Raw genomic sequence first — 17,869 nt, forward strand, 5'->3', positions numbered from 1 at the left:
GTTTCAGCTAGTATGCAGTGTGCACATTAATCAGTACTAAAGGGTCTAAAAAAATCTTAATTTTTCAGGGTTCAACATCTAGACTTATGGACAAAACATCTACTATATAGTTTTAATAGTGGAGAATTAGAATAAATACTGATGAAATAGTCCTTCTTGCCTTTCAGTTAGTTAGTAAACTCAGGCCAAATAAAACCCAAACTATTTGAATGGACATATGCTAATAAAGGAAATGAGAAGCTACTGTGGTGAACCAACAGAAATGTGGCACAGGCAACAATAAGAAACTCAAAACTGCTTGCAAAACTCAATAATGCAAACCATTCAGATACTATTTTTCTAGTGATTTTCTTTTCTGTGAGTGCCTCTTTCACTCCTCCTGGGTTGCCCTGGGCTAACTTTTGAGTTCCCTGGACACGTTGGTAGAAACTTGACACTGGAATGAGACTTCAGTTGTTGTGTAATTGCACCACCTGGTGTTTACATAAGTGCACTGACCGTGCCGGAACCAACTACCCTCACCGGATGTTTGCCTGAAATCGCGCGATATCACGTCGAACGAGAGTTCCGGCCGTTCTTTTCCTCCGGAACATCAGGCAAGATGGTAGGTATCTAAACCATTGAGAAAATAGGCTGAATATAATCTGTATACATCTGAACTGTAGATGGCTGGTTAAGATACCAGTTTATTTTAACCGATAGTTACACATGTTCACCGTCTATTCAGCTAAACATTGTTGTCCAGATTGAAAGCTAAACTTGTATTGTAGGTTGTGTGGTAGCCTGAGCTAAAGCTGTCTGTGGCTAAGCTAACCTGGTGCATCAGTATAGTCCGTACGTGTAATAAAATATAACCTGACTTCATGTTTCCCTGGTTTTCATATGAAAGTAAGCAAGCAGCACGTTTACCTGTGCATCGGGGTCTTATGTGTCTTGAACATTAGAGCTCAAATGCTAACTGTATGTAGCTGACTTTATGCACTGACCGGGAATGATTTCTGAACACTCCAGGCGGATACCGAGATCAAGAAGAAACGTACCTTCAGGAAATTCACCTACAGAGGTGTGGACCTGGACCAGCTTCTGGACATGTCCTAGTAAGTGACAGTGCTGAGCCTGTGCGGCTTATGCTGCAGTGGTACGGTTTCATTTGGTGAAAACCCACATCACAGATGTAGTGTGAAGCTTCAGCATGTTACAGTAGCAACTTAAACGGATGTATTTCTGTACACATTCTGCACATCTCAAGGGTTTTCCTATTTTCCTGACCTGTGAATCCATTCTAGAGATCCTTGAGTGACAACTGTCATTTTTCATATGTCAACAAATACTTTTGTCCAATTTTGTTTTTAAATTTTTTTGTTTTGCCCAATTTTTAAACTGAGACATACTTTTGAGTTTTCTAATGATGGTGCTCATGTTTCAAAAATTGAACTTGAAAAATTTGATCAGTGTTTGTCAGTGTTCAAACTTTTTTTTTTACAATTTGACATTGAAATTTTAGATTTTTTTTTCCCCTCTTCCACTGTATCGTGTTTGGAGGAATTCAAAGGATGTTCAGACACCCTTTGTTTTAGTCAAAAACCACTGAGCAGTACTTTGCTGACCAATTGAATTCTGTGTCAGAGGTTGTAGGGCCTTAATTGATTGACTGTTGGTTTTTACCCCCTACAGTGAGCAGCTGATGCAGCTCTACTGCGCTCGCCAGAGGAGGAGGCTGAACCGTGGCCTGCGCCGCAAGCAACAGTCTCTCCTGAAGCGCCTGCGCAAGGCAAAGAAAGAGGCTCCACCCATGGAGAAACCAGAGGTGGTGAAGACCCATCTGAGGGACATGATCATCCTGCCTGAGATGGTGGGGTCCATGGTTGGAGTATACAACGGCAAGACTTTCAACCAGGTTGAAATCAAGGTGAGATGCTGGTGGTTCGGTTGTGGAAAGAGCGTTAATTTTGTGAAACCAAAGTCTTTTTAGAGTCTTATTTTAGCTATTTCCAATGAATAAATGACCCCTTGTATAAGACATTTTGGACACATTTGGTCACAGAAATATAAACCATTTAGAATAAATTAACTTAGTTGAAGTATGTAAATGCTTTATTGCAATACAATATATAGCTTGATATTTTAAAATCTCCTGTAAAGCATTTTATAAATGCTCAATTTAGTCCTGTAAAGTGTACAGTCACACCTGCTTGATGACTGAGAGTTCAGAGAACATTGTTTACAATTTGTCAGCCTAAAACGAAGAGTACATTTGTTTTAAGTCTCTTTACATTGGCTTATGATTGCCCCATTGTCCTAAAATCATCTGTAAAAATCATCAAATCAAGTTATTTTTATAACTATCGGAATGCTGCAGGGTGGTAAGGAGCTCCATATGTGTAGAACTATAAAGTAATCTTGAATGAATAAATCTAGTTTTTATTTCTATTAAAATATTATCTACAGAGTTATCTCACTGCGTCTTAAGCATTTATTCTTTTGCAGATTGCTTAAATTCTACAAACGTCTAACCAAGAATAAAAAATCATTGTCTAATAAAAGAGCAGAAGATGCTTATAAACTGGTTTGGGCAACTTCTACAGCAGATTGACTCAAGTTTCTCCTATATTTACACAAAGATGTGCTTTAATTGTATGGCACCTTAGTTTATGATTTAACATTCGATTTTTCATTTTTAAATTTTTATGTAATAACTGATTGGAGGCACCACTTGTTTTGGAACTGATGTTTTGGGATTTCTAAAATATGCATTAAATCTCATCAGATAAATCAGATTTCAAGTTTCAAATACAGTACATCTTCAGAAGATCCTGTATTACTATTTTAGCTTTGTGTGATTTTACAGTTAAAAGCTAATGTGTTTATCTTGTAACATACAGTAATAACAATTGTTTCCTCTCCACAGCCTGAGATGTGCGGTCACTACCTGGGTGAGTTCTCCATCACCTACAAGCCAGTCAAGCATGGTCGCCCTGGTATTGGAGCCACACACTCTTCTCGTTTCATCCCACTGAAGTAGAGTGTCTGTATTGTTTGTACAAATAAAAAAAAATTAATCTGGGTCCTCCACAAGTTGTCTTGTGTTTTTGTGTAACGGCAGAAGACCATAATGATTAATAGTTAAGTGTAATGAAGGTACAAGGTATTTTCTTAAAGCTTTAAGTGTCTTAATCAACCAGGAGTTGCTTCAAAATAATACACAGAATTGGGTTTGCTTCTTGGATAATGTCCGTTGTCTGAAACCACCTAGTAATTACATTCATGTAACTTTTGACCGCTGAGTTTTTGTTAATGTCCCAAATAACGTTTGAGTAAAACTATAGACCTACACGAGTGGACTTTCTAGGTTTGGAAAGAGGAAATAAGTAGTGGCCTTTGGTGCCTACTGTTGGTACTTTCCTGGTGAAGATTTTGTACCTTTTTCCACAGTAGCTCAGAACTGTAAAACAAATAAGATTCTAAATGTAAAATGTGTTCACCTGAAAGAAAGCTGGTGTTCATACGAAAAGGATGTAAAGTATTTGGCCATTTAGATTGACCCGTCCTGCCGGACTCCGCGCGAAGTGCTGACTTTCAGCAGTGTGACCGTGAAAACGTTCCGGTGGTGTACTACACCATGTCTATAGTTCCTCGCTTTCCGAGGTGCAAGCCAGCTACATATTGTGTGTGGCCACCCTGGGCCATGGATACAACCTTTAGCAGTTGCAATTTTTTTTTACCGAGACCAAGCTAATAAAGTCTTTTACTTGGTTAAATAAACAGCGGCCAGATTGGTAAGTATTTAAATTAATTTTAGCTTGTTTTGTAGAGACAAACATCTAAGCGCCTGTTTTTACTGTAAAACCAGTAAGCGCCCGCTAGCATTTAGCCGCCGTTAGGGTAAAGGTGGCTAGTTAGCTGCAGCCCGGAAAATGACAGAGGAGAGCTGTCATCAATATGTAGCTAAACTATAATTTCTCTACACAAATCTTTTATTTGCTACAGTCATTCTCTAACATCCTGAGGTTTGTCATTCATGGCTAAAGGTGAAGTTAGTGCCGTCCAAATGGTTAGCTAACACAAATGAATGTGCCGGTGTTTTTCCAGTGTGACTGAGTAGCTAACATTGTTTGAAACCCGAGAACAAAGATCTATTGTAGATTAGCTAAATGTTAAAGGTGCCGGTGTTCTTCCGTGTCATCTGGCTTGTGTAGGTCCCTAAATTAGTTTACTAAATGCTATCAGGCAACCAGTTGAACCATTGAAGGCCTTTCTATGTCTAGCGAGGTACAAATGTTATTAGTCTCATCGCATTAATAACATATATTATACATAATCATATAACTAATTTAATAAAAAAAATAGATGCGTTTTATCACGTACAGGTAGCTTCACTTTGGGAAACCTCCATAAAAAAAAACACGCTCCTCGTACAGCTCTCAGTTATCAGTTATCTTGGTGACTATTAAATTGACCTGTTAGGCGGCCGATGTCTTTAGATATATGCTGTATTAACTATATGCTGGTATATTTGTTGATATTTGTTGATCTGTGCTTATCATACTTAGATTTAAATATAGTATCGTATGAGCATTAAAATCAGAAAGGAGCTCAAGTGCGTTAGATTAAATACATTTTTTTCCCACAGCTGTTTGCATCATAGTAATGGCATACCGAGCACAGCTTAGAAAGGAAGGAATGTGGGCTATTCCTTAAACCATGTACCTAAACCACAGCAGGGTTTGAGACACATCAGTTGTTTCTACAAATCAAACAGTAACACGTGAAAGATTTAAAAGAATTTAGACCCTTAGTCTAATTGTTAATCTGGTCTAAAGTTCCAATATCTTTTTTCGATGTTTTCAAGTCTGTATACTTAAATGGCTTAATAAATCATTTATGTTTTCCCTATCCTGCTGTTCTAACAGAAGAAATCTGATAATGGGCTATGCATCATCCATTAATGTCATCAATTAAGAGAGGATGTATGGCCATACCTGCTGGCTGTGTTGCTTTCATTTCCAATAACTATGCTTTATTTAAGAATTTTGAATAATGACCTTAGGAAACTTGTTTATTGCTTATTAGAATTGGAGTGAGGCGTGTGGACCAGTGAATGCATAGAATCAAGAAGGTCAAACTTTGTGACAACAAAGAGGGTATCTGGAAAAGGTGAGTACAGTATGATAAAGTTCTAATTATTATTCCTTTAACTTTGTTGGTGCTTAGGAAAATAATAGAGTGCACATGTGAAGGTGTGTTTAGGTCTGCTCTTTTTATCAATTCTTTCTAATGTCCAAATCCAGCTGTGTGACAGTGAGCATGACGGCTGTGGACGGCCTTTTGGACAGCACACAGGTGGTGGAGATGGAGGATGTCCCATCACAATTCTTTGTGGAGAAACACTCTTGGGAGGGCCTCCGTGAAATTATACACTGTAGCAGGAAATACTCTGGCATGATAGCCAACAAGGCCCCCCATGACTTCCAATTTGTTCAGAAGAAGGATGAGAATGGACCTCACTCACACCGGTTGTACTACCTCGGTATGCTAATTGAACATGCGATACGTACTCCTTTTTCATAGATAATTTAATATTTTCTGTATAATGCTCTTTTGTACTGCTTTCACCTGACGTCACTGATGTTTCTTAGCACAAGGCAGCAGATTATGATGGTCTTATGCTGTAGCTCAGTTGGTAAGGCAGTGGTCCACGGACCACAGGGTTAGTGGTTCTATCCCCGGTCCCGGCTATATGTTAAAAGTGTCTCTGGCCAAGACACTGAACCCCCAACTGCCCATTCCCCTCCCCAGCTATGCAGTGCTGGTCTAAGCCTGGTAGAAATTGGGGAGGGTTGCGTCAGGAAGGGCATCCGGCATAAAACTGTGCCAAATCAACATGCGGACAATGATTCGCTGTAGCGACCCTGAACTCACGGGATAAGCCGAAAGAACAACAAAAAAGCCACAAAATTATTAATTTTTTTCTTTTCCATTCAGGACAAGCCTTTTTATTTGTTGACGAAGGTGTTTTCTTTCTTTTCAATGTGTAATTTGTACCAGGAATGCCTTATGGAAGCCGAGAGAACTCTTTACTCTACTCAGAAGTCCCCAAAAAGATCCAGAAAGAGGCCCACCTAGTGTTGTCATGGAAACAGATGCTGGATCACTTCCAGGTAAATTCTTAATCTCTTTCAGATGATGCCATTCCAGTACCAGATAGCAGAGGTTGATAATCTCTAAATCTCTGTCCCTCAAACCTATTGACAAACCCTAACGCTAACCATGTTTGTTTTAAGATCCATTATTTGCCTGCAACAAGTTTCTTTTTGATCTCCATTTGATAATTAGATATCATAGACCAGTTCTTTAGTTCTTCAGTATTAGCATTAAGCAGATCTTACTTTGTAATAAGCAGTCCTTGGGGTTGTGTCAGTACTGATTTTAAAACACTTTTCCTTTTAAAAATATGGCCCAAAACTTGAAAGATATAGCAACCATAGTAGAGAAATGTGTACAACAATTCTAAAGTTGATTGACCTGTGGGGTGTCAGTTGAATGAGGTTCTTTCATATGTTTCTTCAGTTTATTTTAATATTGCATATATAATTAATTTAAATTCTGTCGGGGTCTCCAAGGCTACACCACACCAGGGGGCCTACTCTCGAGAGGAGGAGCTTCTGAGAGAGCGTAAACGTTTGGGAGCATTTGGTATTACCTCCTATGACTACCATGCCCAGACGGGACTGTTCCTCTTCCAGGCCAGCAATAGTCTTTTCTATTGTCAGGATGGAGGCAACAATGGCTTCATCGTGAGTACACAACAGTTTTTTCTTTAACTTTGGATCCCTGGATACTTAGTACAGAGTTAGTCCTGAGCAAGGTAATGCTCTGTTAGCATCACACTGCACCTTTGTGCTGGCACCGGTACACTGAATATGCCTTTTTTTTTCTCTTGACTTTAATATTTATAGAAACCATCCTAGGCCCCTTGACCTTAACTTTCTGCCTGGGACTGAGTAAACGCCTAGGGTTTCCATACTGCGACTTTGCTTTTCAGCATAATGTCATTCATTTATTTGGCATTATCAAAGGTTTAGTTCTTCATTCACATTAAAGATTGTTGATATTAAGTTCAACAGCAAACAAAATATAGAACTGCACCCTTTAGAGTCCATGCACATGCATTGTTACAGCACTGATACTAGCAGCCAGGCTTGTTAATTTGAAAGAATATGGCGATGCAACATGTATCTTGATACTGTGGTCTATATATTAAAATGAACCACTCATCTCTCACTAACATTCGCGTGCAGTAAAATATCAGTACGGTTAAGAAATGAAACTGCATTTAGCAGGTTTATCCTGCATCATTGTATCCAAGTGTTTCTCCTTCGTTTCCCCATGTTCTCATTGTGTGTCTTTTGGTTTTAGCAGTCTGCTCCTGTAAAGCCTGTGGATATCAAAACCCAGTGTTCAGGGACCCGTATGGACCCGAAGATCTGTCCCGGAGACCCTGACTTTATAGCCTTCATCAACAATAATGACCTGTGGATAGCCAACATTAAAACTAGTGAAGAGAGGAGACTCACTTACTGCCACAAAGGTCTGAAGGTTTAGCGTTTAATATAAAACTGGGAATAAAATGCCATATCCTGATATATATATATATATATATATATATATATATATATATATATATATATATATATATATATATATATATATATATATATATATATTTTTTTTTTTTTTTTTTTCATGGATGTAAGCTTTTTCCTAATTAACCTAATTGTCTGTAGGCCTGGATAATGTTAAGGAGGATCCCAAGTCTGCAGGTGTAGCAACCTTTGTCATCCAGGAAGAGTTTGACCGCTTCACTGGTTATTGGTGGAGTCCATCAGCAGTGAAAGGTCAGCAGTTATTGGCGTAAATACCCACAATGTTTATACATTAAAAGAACATAATTAACTACTAGTTACCAATTCTGCTACATATTTGTCAAGTATGTTTATTCTGTTTCTCTGCATTATTTTCCGTTTATTGTTTCACCAATTAAATTATTTTTCTTTTTCCGTCAGACCATAATGGAGGTAAAACAGTGTACCTTTTGTATGAAGAGGTGGATGAGACAGATGTAGAGATCATTCATGTTCCATCTCCAGCACTGGAGGAGCGGAAAGCGGATGCATACAGATATCCCCGTACAGGTCAGTGCATTTATGTACACTGCTTACATCGAGGGTTAGTTTATTGTCAGATTCTATAATTTGATAATACTTTTGCTATTGTCTTTATTTACAGGTAGCAAAAATCCACAAGCTACTCTTAAACTGGCAGAGATCAAGACAGATAATCAAGGAATAGTGAGTCTTTTGATTATTTTCCTTTCTTCACCATCATGATAACTTGCTATCCTTAATCTGCCTGCACGGTTGTTGTATGTACAGATTGTGAGTACACAAGATAAAGAACTGGTCGCCCCCTTTACCTCCTTGTTTCCTGGGACGGAATACATCGCAAGAGTAGGATGGACAAGTGATGGCAAATAGTAAGGCTCATTCTCTATATTAACCACTAGCTATCCAGCCTGTAGTAATTGTGATCCATATGTATACATTCCCCTCTCTGTATAGCATTAAAAATATAATAATGGTAACAATGCTGATTTTTATGGATTGTTTGCAATGTCAAACGAACTAACCATGTGGTGTGATGCATTCTTTTGAATTTTGTTTGTTGTGTGTACCCCTAGTGGCTGGGCAGTGCTGCTGGACCGAAGTCAGAGAAAACTTCAACTGGTCCTGCTGCCTCCTTCCCTCTTTGTCCCTGTCACAGATGATCCAGCTTTGAGGCAGGAGAGTCTGGAGGCTGTACCCAGTAACACACAGCCATACATAATCTATGAAGAGACCACTGACATCTGGATAAATGTAAATCTTTTTATGTGCTGCAGTCTTTGTTAACCATAAGACTAATATACAGTTTGTGCTGTTGCTATTTAAAATATTTGTATTGTTTTAGTAATGTAACATTTTTCTGTAAGCATTCAGCAACTGACTGACATCTTTTTCTGCAGGTTCATGATATATTCTATCCCTTTATTCAAACAACAGAAGATGAGTTTATGTTCATTTGGGTAAATGAGTCTAAAACAGGCTTCGGCCACCTGTACAAAATCACATCCCTTTTACAACCAGGCTGCTACAACTGGACAGAGGACTACAATCACACAGAAGGTGGGAGACTATTTATTTTGAATGATCTTCTCAAATAATATTACTAATGTTTGTTTTTAAAGCCAATATAATTTTTTATCTTGCCTGAACTTGTCGGACTTAAGGTCAGAGTTTTTGGTATTTCAAGGAGCATGATGATTTTATTATCTGTTTTCTGCAGGAGATTTCAAATGTGCAATCAAGGAAGAGGTTACACTGACCAGTGGAGAATGGGAAGTGCTGGCGAGGCATGGTTCCAAGGTTAGCCCAAGACCCCTGGATATTTTACTTTACACCTTTAGAAGATATACAGGAACTGTATACAGAGTGAAGTCCAAGTATTTGCACTCTTTACTGTGATGTAGATTTCATTTTAAGTGGATAACTTATTATTTAGCATTTTAACGTTTACTGATAGTTAACAGTGAGGGAGGAGCCAGAGAGAGTTTACACAGTTTAAAATTTGCTTTTTTCACCACTTCACAGGTTCAAATATTTTTTTGGGTGAGTCTGTTTAGGCTTTGGATTTGTTCACCTAACTTTCTGGTAGATCCTCTCAAGCTACATCAGATTGGATGGGAAGTGTCTGTGAGCTACTGTCTATACAGCTCTTCACAGATGTTCTGTAGGGTTTAGTTCTGCCTTCTATTCCATTTTTGTCCTGGCAGTTTGGTTTAGATCATATTATGCTAAAAGTTGAACTATCAATATGCTGTCAGGTCTTGTGCACTCTGGAGGAAGTTTTCTTTAAAGATTTCTCTGTATTGACCTGGATACATCTGTCCCTCTTGTCTGACCAGTCCCTCTGTCCATGCTACTAAGATTTACCACCATCATGCTTCAGGGTTGGCTGTAGCTCACTTGGTAAAGGCAGTCGTCCACAGACCACAGGGTCAGTGGTTTGATCCCCGGCCCTGGCTATATGTCGAAGTGTCTCTGGGCAAGACACTGAACAGCCCATTCCCCTCTCTAGCTGTGCAGTGCTGTGGTGGCCCTTAACTCACGGGATAAGCCGAAAGGACAAAAAAAAAAAACCTTCACTGTAGAGATGGTATTGACAGATTATGAATGGTGCCTGATGTTTACCAGACCAGTATAAAATGTTTCTCCATTGTGGCCTCAAACCTTTTTCTCTTCAAAATTGTAGAGACTACTGTCACACTTGAACTTCATGGCTTCCTCTTTCTTCTGACATGCAGTGGGAATTGTTAGAACCTTTGGTACACTTAGGTGTTTACTATGTATCATCTGTGGTGAGATACATTCAGTCACTTTAGCTGACAGATTATGTTCTAGACGCATCTCAAGGATAGTTAAAGCAAGGATGCAATACAACAATCTATGGCAAAGGGTTTGATTACTTTTTTAAATGAGAGATTTCAGTTTTAGCTTTTATTTGTTCATTAAATTAGCACTTTATTATGGCCTACTGAGTGTAGACTTTGGATTTAAATAAGACGAGGCAGCACTATGTAATTAAATACTGCAAATTTGCAGTTACTTTGCCTGTTGCAGTCTTGTACTTGTAAAAAAAACAAAAAAAGCCTATTACGAACAAAATTTCTTGAGAGAGAAATACACCACCAGAACCTTATTACGGAAGGTTCCTTGAGTGTGCTAAAAAGGGACATGGCAATTAGGCTGCATTTGAGAAAGCCAATTGCAATTTGGTAACAAATGCATGTAAACACAGTGACTTTATGACTGAAATTTGTTTACTTCTCTAGTCAAGTCAGATTTTTATGGCAACCATCTTAACTTCTTCCTTGTTTTAGGAGATTTTTACTTTAACTCTAATCCTGATCTATTGGGACACCTGTTTAGTTTGATTGAGCTTTATGTGTAGTAGAATTGTGCTGGTACATTTTCCTAACATAAAAAATGGCATATATATAATCAAGTTACACCCAATATTGAGAACACCTTAAATCCCTTAAAGATGAAAGACTTCATCATTCTATTCCAAAATACAAATAAAAACACTGTTCTATTTATTTCTATATAATGTTTTTGTTTTTTTTTACCTTTTAATAGTTGTTTGATTGTTTTTTGTTCTCTTTTATTTCCCTGTCTCTTACTAGATCTGGGTAAATGAGGCAACAAAGTTGGTGTACTTCCAGGGCACTAAAGACACTCCTCTGGAGCATCACCTCTATGTGGTCAGCTATGATTCACCTGGAGATGTGGTCAGACTGACTAAGCCTGGCTTCTCTCATAGCTGCTCTGTTAGCCAGGTAAAAACAGTTGTTTACCTACTTGTCTGGTTATATACATTTTCATTTAATTAGTGCATTCACCACGTTCTATCAAACAGAGGTAGGCCTTTGTTAACCAGCATAGTTTTTGACTATATTCAAATGTTCACCTAAAATGTGTCCCTTCTCACTGCAAACTGGATCTTTGTTTCAGAATTGTTGATCTTGTTTAACTTTGGAAGAGGTCTCCTCCTTCACTGCTATGCACATTCCCATTGTACAGTTGGGTACAAAACTTTGCATCCTCTTATTTATAAATGGAAATATAATATTTAATGCACTTTCAGCCAGTACAACTGTTCCTTTATCAGAAATTTTAACAGAATTTGTATTATGGTTACCATGACGGATGCAAAATATAGAACTGATACAATTTTTATTATTTTGCCATAACTTTCTTTATACATAACTTGACCAATTTTGTCATTTCTGACAATGAAGTTTTAGCTGAAAGTGCATTAGGATTTTGTTAAGTTCAAGGTCACGTGTGCATTCCCTAACATGTTTGTTTTACTTCTTGTGCCATTCCAAAAAAGGGGATACAAACCTTTATACCCAACTATGAAAAAGGTGCAGATTGTGGTTTGGTGTGAGTAAAACAGATAAGAAAAACTGGAATAGTTGTATCCCAATCAGAAGGGCAATAGAAACAGCTTCATTTGGTTAAACTGTCGTTTGCCATTCATGGAATAAATGTTCTTATATTGTCAACAGTCTTCCATACTTAGGACTCATTGGGACTTGTAGTACAATATATGGTATTGCACCCTCTTTTGTCTGTCAGTTTTTCTTTCTTGTCTTTTCTTATATAAGCATCCTACTCCAAAGCTTTTCTAATCTTTTGCATTACTCTCCCTTCTCTCTCCCTGCAGAATTTTGACTTTTTTGTCAGCCACTACAGCAATGTGAGCACCCCTCCATGTGTTCATGTTTACAAATTGACCAGTTCAGAAGGTGACCCACTACACCTGGTACCAGAGTTCTGGGCCAGCATGATGGAATCACCAGGTAAACATGGTCCTAAACAACTGCCATACTTCAATTTATGTTTTGTTCACAAAGATTTTAACTGTTGTCTTTGGTGTTTTGCAAAGATTGTGCCCAACATGAACTGTATTTCTTATGTCTCCTGTGTAGACATAAAGCAGCTTGTCCTAACAGGAATATATTTGTTTAGCAGACCCAGAAAAGATAGCCAGTAGTGAGTTTTCATAAAATTATATTATTGATTTTTTGCAATGTTTACAATTTACAATAGTAAATAAATTACAAAACGAATGTTTTTAAATTAACACACAGATTTAAAACTGATTTAATTTGCTGAAATTGCTATTTGGCTTGGTCTGTCCAAGTATCAAGGTTGCCCACCTATCTCTGGTTACATTTTTGGAACAATCAATAGAGCTGAGTCTGTAAGGGAAAGTTGAGGTCTGGCTTTGATTAGATCAAGGACAATGAGTTGTAGAGGGGTGTCCTCTAGGCATTTGTGACAGCAATCAGATAACCTAGTTCTCCAACATGTCATTGTAAGTGCTTTGTGTCAGAGTTGTTTGTTGTCTGTGATTGATTAAAATCACCTGGAGTGTAAAGACAATCCTTGATTGTGTCATTGTGCACATACTATTTCTGTGTAAGGCTTCACAGGATAACTCCCACTCCCATTAAAGGACATGATATTGTAATATGCATTATACACCCAATCTTGAGATACTCGTCTACTACCAGTATCTCAAGATGACATGTTTTGATATCATAAGCGTCCCAGAAGACAATGTATCAAACTGAGTTGTGTATCATTGCTTTCTAATGCTAATATTGTTGATTTCCCTTTTTAATTATTTTTATGGTAACTAAATACAATTTACTGTACAATTCACTGTACTATGTATTTTTCGGTTCTATTTTTGCTTTTGTCCATAAGCTTTGATAAATGATTAATTCATCAACCACTAATCTAATGTACACATGTTAATTTCCTCCAGGTTGCCCAGGAGATTACAATCCACCTGAGATTTTTGACTTTCCAGGGAAGTCAGGCTTCCAGCTTTATGGGATGGTGTACAAGCCTCACAATCTGCAGCCTGGCAGGAAGCACCCCACTGTTCTCTTTGTTTATGGAGGCCCACAGGTATGTTCATGTAGTGAGTGCGTTCTGTCTGTGATGTTACCATATTTTTGTGCAAAGTGTTACTTTGAACTTGTATTGCTTTGAAAATAAGTATATGTATTTGTTTGCAGGTGCAGCTGGTGAACAACTCTTTTAAGGGAATGAAGTACCTCCGTCTGAACACACTGGCGTCTCTGGGCTATGCTGTGGTTGTCATTGATGGAAGGGGTTCCTGTCAGAGAGGGCTTGAATTTGAGGGAGCCCTGAAAAACAAAATGGTAGAGTAAGAGTCAGATAGAAGCATTTGTATATCTCTGAAGAAATAGAAAAAAAGAATGAACACAATAAACAAATGAATATGTAGCCTTACTATTTACTATTCCCCTCTTAGGGTCAAATAGAGATTGAAGACCAGGTGGAGGGGCTGCAGTATGTGGCAGAGAAGTTTAAGTTTGTGGACCTGAGCCGTGTTGCCATCCATGGGTGGTCCTATGGTGGCTTCCTTTCTCTCATGGGCCTGATCCAACGACCAAATATCTTCAAGGTTGGGAGGCTTTTTCGTCCATTACTCCTCCTGCGCTCACTGTCAGCGAGCACTCTGTACTGTCTGATTTAGCCATTCTCAATGTGTATCACTGTATGATTAACTGTAAACTAAGAATTACTTAATTAATCACTAAATTATGATGTGTAGTCTTAACTTGCAATGAAGTTCCCAGTTACATCCACATGGTGTCCATGTTGGACAGGTCTACACTTTGGCAATAATGGCTTTAATTCGGCAAAGACATCTCCATGTACTTCCCTGTGCAATAGGGTTTAGTTTATTAATGTGTTATCTCAAAATGCATCAAACTGAGCAATAACATCAGTATTACAGTATAATTTGGAGGTTTTCTTAAAAACACATTTTCCAACATCTTTGTCCTTGATCCTTTCCACATGCTGATATTTTTATTTAAAATTCCTTCCATCTGATGAAACCGTGCTTTCCTGCCAGTTGGCTATTGCAGGTGCTCCAGTGACTGTATGGATGGCTTATGACACAGGCTACACAGAGCGTTACATGGATGTGCCTGAGAACAACCAGCAGGGCTACGAGGACGGATCTGTGGCACTGCATGTAAACCAGCTGCCCAGCGAGTGAGTATTCACACCTTTATGAGTTAGCAAGACTGCCCATTAGTGAGTGATATCAATTGTTTTTGATACTGCGTGTCTTGTGTAATTCCATCAATATTTCTGCATGTGTCACCATGACTGCAGGATTCATCCTATTTCTTTAAAGCAGTGACATCATATGTAAATTAGGGAGTGTGCTTGTGCCAATTTGTCAATACGGTAAAAAAATGTAATCCAATTTGTTATGTATATGATGTAATCTTTTCAATGCTGAACATAAAGAAAAAAAAGTTTCTTGAAGCAATTATTATGATCTTTCTTTATTAAATAATTAGGATTTGAGGTGTCGGGTATTTAAAAGCCTCTAGGCACTTAGGAGACTCTGTAGCCCTGGCAGTGGCATGTTGGAGCACTGCTCTTTGGTGCTGAAGTCAAATTATGGAAGTCACTGAAGCCCTGCAGCTGCAGTATTTCAGCTTTTTATGCAATTTTTTTTTATTGTTATAGACATTCCCTGGTTTAAAATATGAAGGAATGCGAGGCAACATGTTATTTCTGGATGTGCTCTGAATGGCATGCGGTATTTTACTCTTTATTTCAGGCCCAATCGTTTGCTGATTCTACACGGATTTCTAGATGAGAACGTGCACTTTTTCCACACCAATTTCCTAGTGTCGCAGATAATCCGTGCTGGAAAGCCCTACCAGCTTCAGGTTAGCGTCTCATCTTTTTTATATGAAATGTATGCGTGACAGTTGTACTTTATGTCGCATAGATTTTAATCAAGCTTTTAATCATTTTAACAAGATTTTAAGGACACATACATGTGTAAAATACACGTAACTTAGTTGTTTCAATTTTCCAGGTCTACCCCAACGAGCGACACAGTATTCGCTGCCCTGAGTCTGGAGAGCATTATGAGATAATGCTGCTGCACTTTCTACAACAATACCTCTGAAATGAGACAAAGGGGGAGAAGTGAAGTCTTGTTTTCTCCTCCTTTACTCCCTCCAGCTCGCCGCCCATCTTTACTCTCCCTGACCTTCCCTCACCAACCCCAGCTTCAAATTTTCACCCTGTCGTCGAGAGACTATCAGACACTTTGCAGCCACACGGCCCTTTCTCCTGAGCTAGTCATGTCACTTTTCCGTCTTGCTCCCTCTTTTCGCTTGCTCTCTGTCTTGTTCTGTTACTCGCTTGCCGGCCCTGTCTCCTCCATGACCTCCCCTCATGTACAGTCTGGGGTATGGTTTACGAGCACAGAGATTTTGTCTCACCCTGAAAGCTGAACAAAGACAAGGACATATGGAGAAATATTTGTAGGCTGTGTCACATTGACTCATTGCTCACCCACATCCCCCTCTCAGCAACCATGATGATTTTTGCCAAATGTTATCGTGTTGTTTTCCCCCTGGCCCCACCTGTTTTATTCAGTTCAGTCAGTGGTAGGAACGGGGTTACAGTTCACAGATATGAAATGGAATCCATAAACATAATTGCAGACATTAGCTCACACACTATATGTAAAATACAGTTTATATCGTATGTAAACACAGACACAAGCACGCTCGCACAGACTTGGAATATCCACATATATTGTGAGTCTGTACCTTGCAGTTGGCATAAGATGAAGAAAGGAAGAAAAGCAAGGCTCTTCTTTCATCCACTTGTTTTAATTGTGTGTTGTTCAAAATAAAATTTTTATGGATTTTTATTGTTTTTTTTTTTTTTTTAAGAGTGCTGACGGAGGCTTCTAATTGATATTTTTTGCGTCATTTCCTCACTTCACATTACACTGCTCAAGACGTCTGCTTGCCTTCCTAACACATAATTTATAATTGCCAAAGTACCTCTTGACTCTTGATCATGCTGGTATTTCCTTTTTTTTACTGCAATAAAGACAACAGGGGGGTGAGCACTGGAGTCTTACAACAGCTTTGTACCACCGAGATACAATTTGTACATGATAATGAATAAATGTATGAATCAGTAACATGCCCTCTTTTACTGCATTTGACTTATTTCATGTTACATGCTGTGTGTGCATGTTGCAGCATGTCCTTTTGTTTCACGGTACAACCAGGCTTTGTTAGTGGCAAATAGAGTTTTTCTTTTTAAATATGACTTTCTAAATTTACAGTAGCTTAAAGTCTTGCTTCACCTTTTGTCAAGGCCAAATCACCACCACTGCTTTAACAACAAGGGATTTTGTGCACTCAAAACCTGGTATGTGAAGCAACAGATAGGATGATAATAGGTATGTGATGTTTCGTGGTGATCTGATAACACCACTGAGATCAGTAAATCGTTTACCATCAACTGGCAGGTCATAGCTTGGCTGGAAAATAATACTAATTTCATAAGGCTGACAAAAGGTCTTAAAACGAGCCTACCTTCACTTCCAACTTTCACTAATATATTGTTACACTTGAGGTCCTCTCTCTGTACAAAAAACAGCATTGGCACTTTTAGCAATTTGACATCATTTGGAAGTTGTGGGCTTGACTATGAACAGTGCCAGGAATTTTGTGGAGTTGCCTGGCAACTGCTTCCGGCCACAAAATTCATAACCCAAAATTTGGGACAGATCCCATGTCTAGTTCTTTAACCCTGTTTGTTCTTACACAGTTCTATTTATAATGAGGGTTTTTAAAAAGTGTGATATCAGTGGGATTATGCCAGTAGAGAATGGGTACTTCTTCTATTGCTGCTTGTTGTGCACTCATAAGGAAACCAATTGTGCCCATAAATGCTTCATTAGAACATTTTATCAACAGCTTTGTGTACCAAGTTAACTGTATTGCTCTGTTTTTTCTCTGCAGGGGTCCATTGTGTCACAGCCTGTCACTGACTTTCACTGGGTGCACTGATGCTCAGATGAGAGACACTACCATCACATCATCTGTTACAGAGGTTGATCCTGAACCGGTTGTCAGTGCTTGGAGAGTCACTACAGGTGAATCGCATTAACAGTAAAGCTGACAAGGAAGCAGAAAGTGGTGCACTGAAAAATTAAAGCTGACACCCAGAAGCAACTAAAGATTGCTTCTTGGTATTATGACTAAGCAGCTTTAAGATACAGGACATCCCCACGTGTGGCTTGATGAAGTGGTTTAGATCTACAGCATGTTTGGCCTCACTGTTGGTTTTTAATAAAGATGTTTGGTTAAATAAAGGAGATTATA

General features: G+C 38.6%; 2 protein-coding genes across 3 annotated transcripts; both read left to right on the plus strand.

Moving 5' to 3' along the window:
* The first annotated feature begins 525 nt into the window (after nucleotides 1-525).
* On the plus strand, nucleotides 526-3,075 carry rps15 (ribosomal protein S15). Its single transcript, XM_067475727.1, is given in 5 exon segments — nucleotides 526-582; nucleotides 584-604; nucleotides 1,012-1,097; nucleotides 1,675-1,909; nucleotides 2,909-3,075. Coding segments are annotated over 5 exon segments (513 nt in total). The 3' UTR covers nucleotides 3,023-3,075.
* A 542-nt stretch (nucleotides 3,076-3,617) lies between these two features.
* Nucleotides 3,618-16,682, plus strand: LOC137098251 (dipeptidyl peptidase 9-like). Of its 2 annotated transcripts, none has more exons than XM_067474293.1 (21): nucleotides 3,618-3,776; nucleotides 5,071-5,154; nucleotides 5,289-5,527; nucleotides 6,046-6,158; nucleotides 6,621-6,794; nucleotides 7,417-7,588; nucleotides 7,785-7,895; nucleotides 8,064-8,192; nucleotides 8,287-8,348; nucleotides 8,433-8,533; nucleotides 8,738-8,915; nucleotides 9,062-9,221; nucleotides 9,382-9,461; nucleotides 11,282-11,434; nucleotides 12,328-12,463; nucleotides 13,438-13,583; nucleotides 13,694-13,840; nucleotides 13,954-14,106; nucleotides 14,563-14,705; nucleotides 15,286-15,397; nucleotides 15,550-16,682. In XM_067474293.1, exons 2-21 carry the CDS (start codon nucleotides 5,099-5,101, stop codon nucleotides 15,640-15,642), a joined length of 2,658 nt encoding a protein of 885 aa, XP_067330394.1. In that variant the 5' UTR covers nucleotides 3,618-3,776; nucleotides 5,071-5,098; the 3' UTR covers nucleotides 15,643-16,682. The 2 variants fall into 2 exon arrangements, with proteins under 2 accessions (XP_067330394.1, XP_067330395.1); XM_067474294.1 differs by having other exon boundaries at nucleotides 7,420-7,588.
* Nucleotides 16,683-17,869: the final 1,187 nt, after the last annotated feature.

This window comes from Channa argus, chromosome 14 (assembly GCF_033026475.1).
Source record: "Channa argus isolate prfri chromosome 14, Channa argus male v1.0, whole genome shotgun sequence".
In the NCBI taxonomy this organism is placed as follows: Eukaryota; Metazoa; Chordata; class Actinopteri; order Anabantiformes; family Channidae; genus Channa; species Channa argus.

Excerpts from the sequence above, each read along its gene's own strand:
- LOC137098251 (XM_067474293.1), top strand. The coding sequence starts at position 5,099 with ATGCATAGAATCAAGAAGGTCAAACTTTGTGACAACAAAGAGGGTATC. Across the intron at positions 9,462-11,281 it reads TGGCGAGGCATGGTTCCAAG|ATCTGGGTAAATGAGGCAAC; the intron begins GTTAGCCCAAGA and ends GTCTCTTACTAG. Across the intron at positions 13,584-13,693 it reads TTGTTTATGGAGGCCCACAG|GTGCAGCTGGTGAACAACTC; the intron begins GTATGTTCATGT and ends ATTTGTTTGCAG.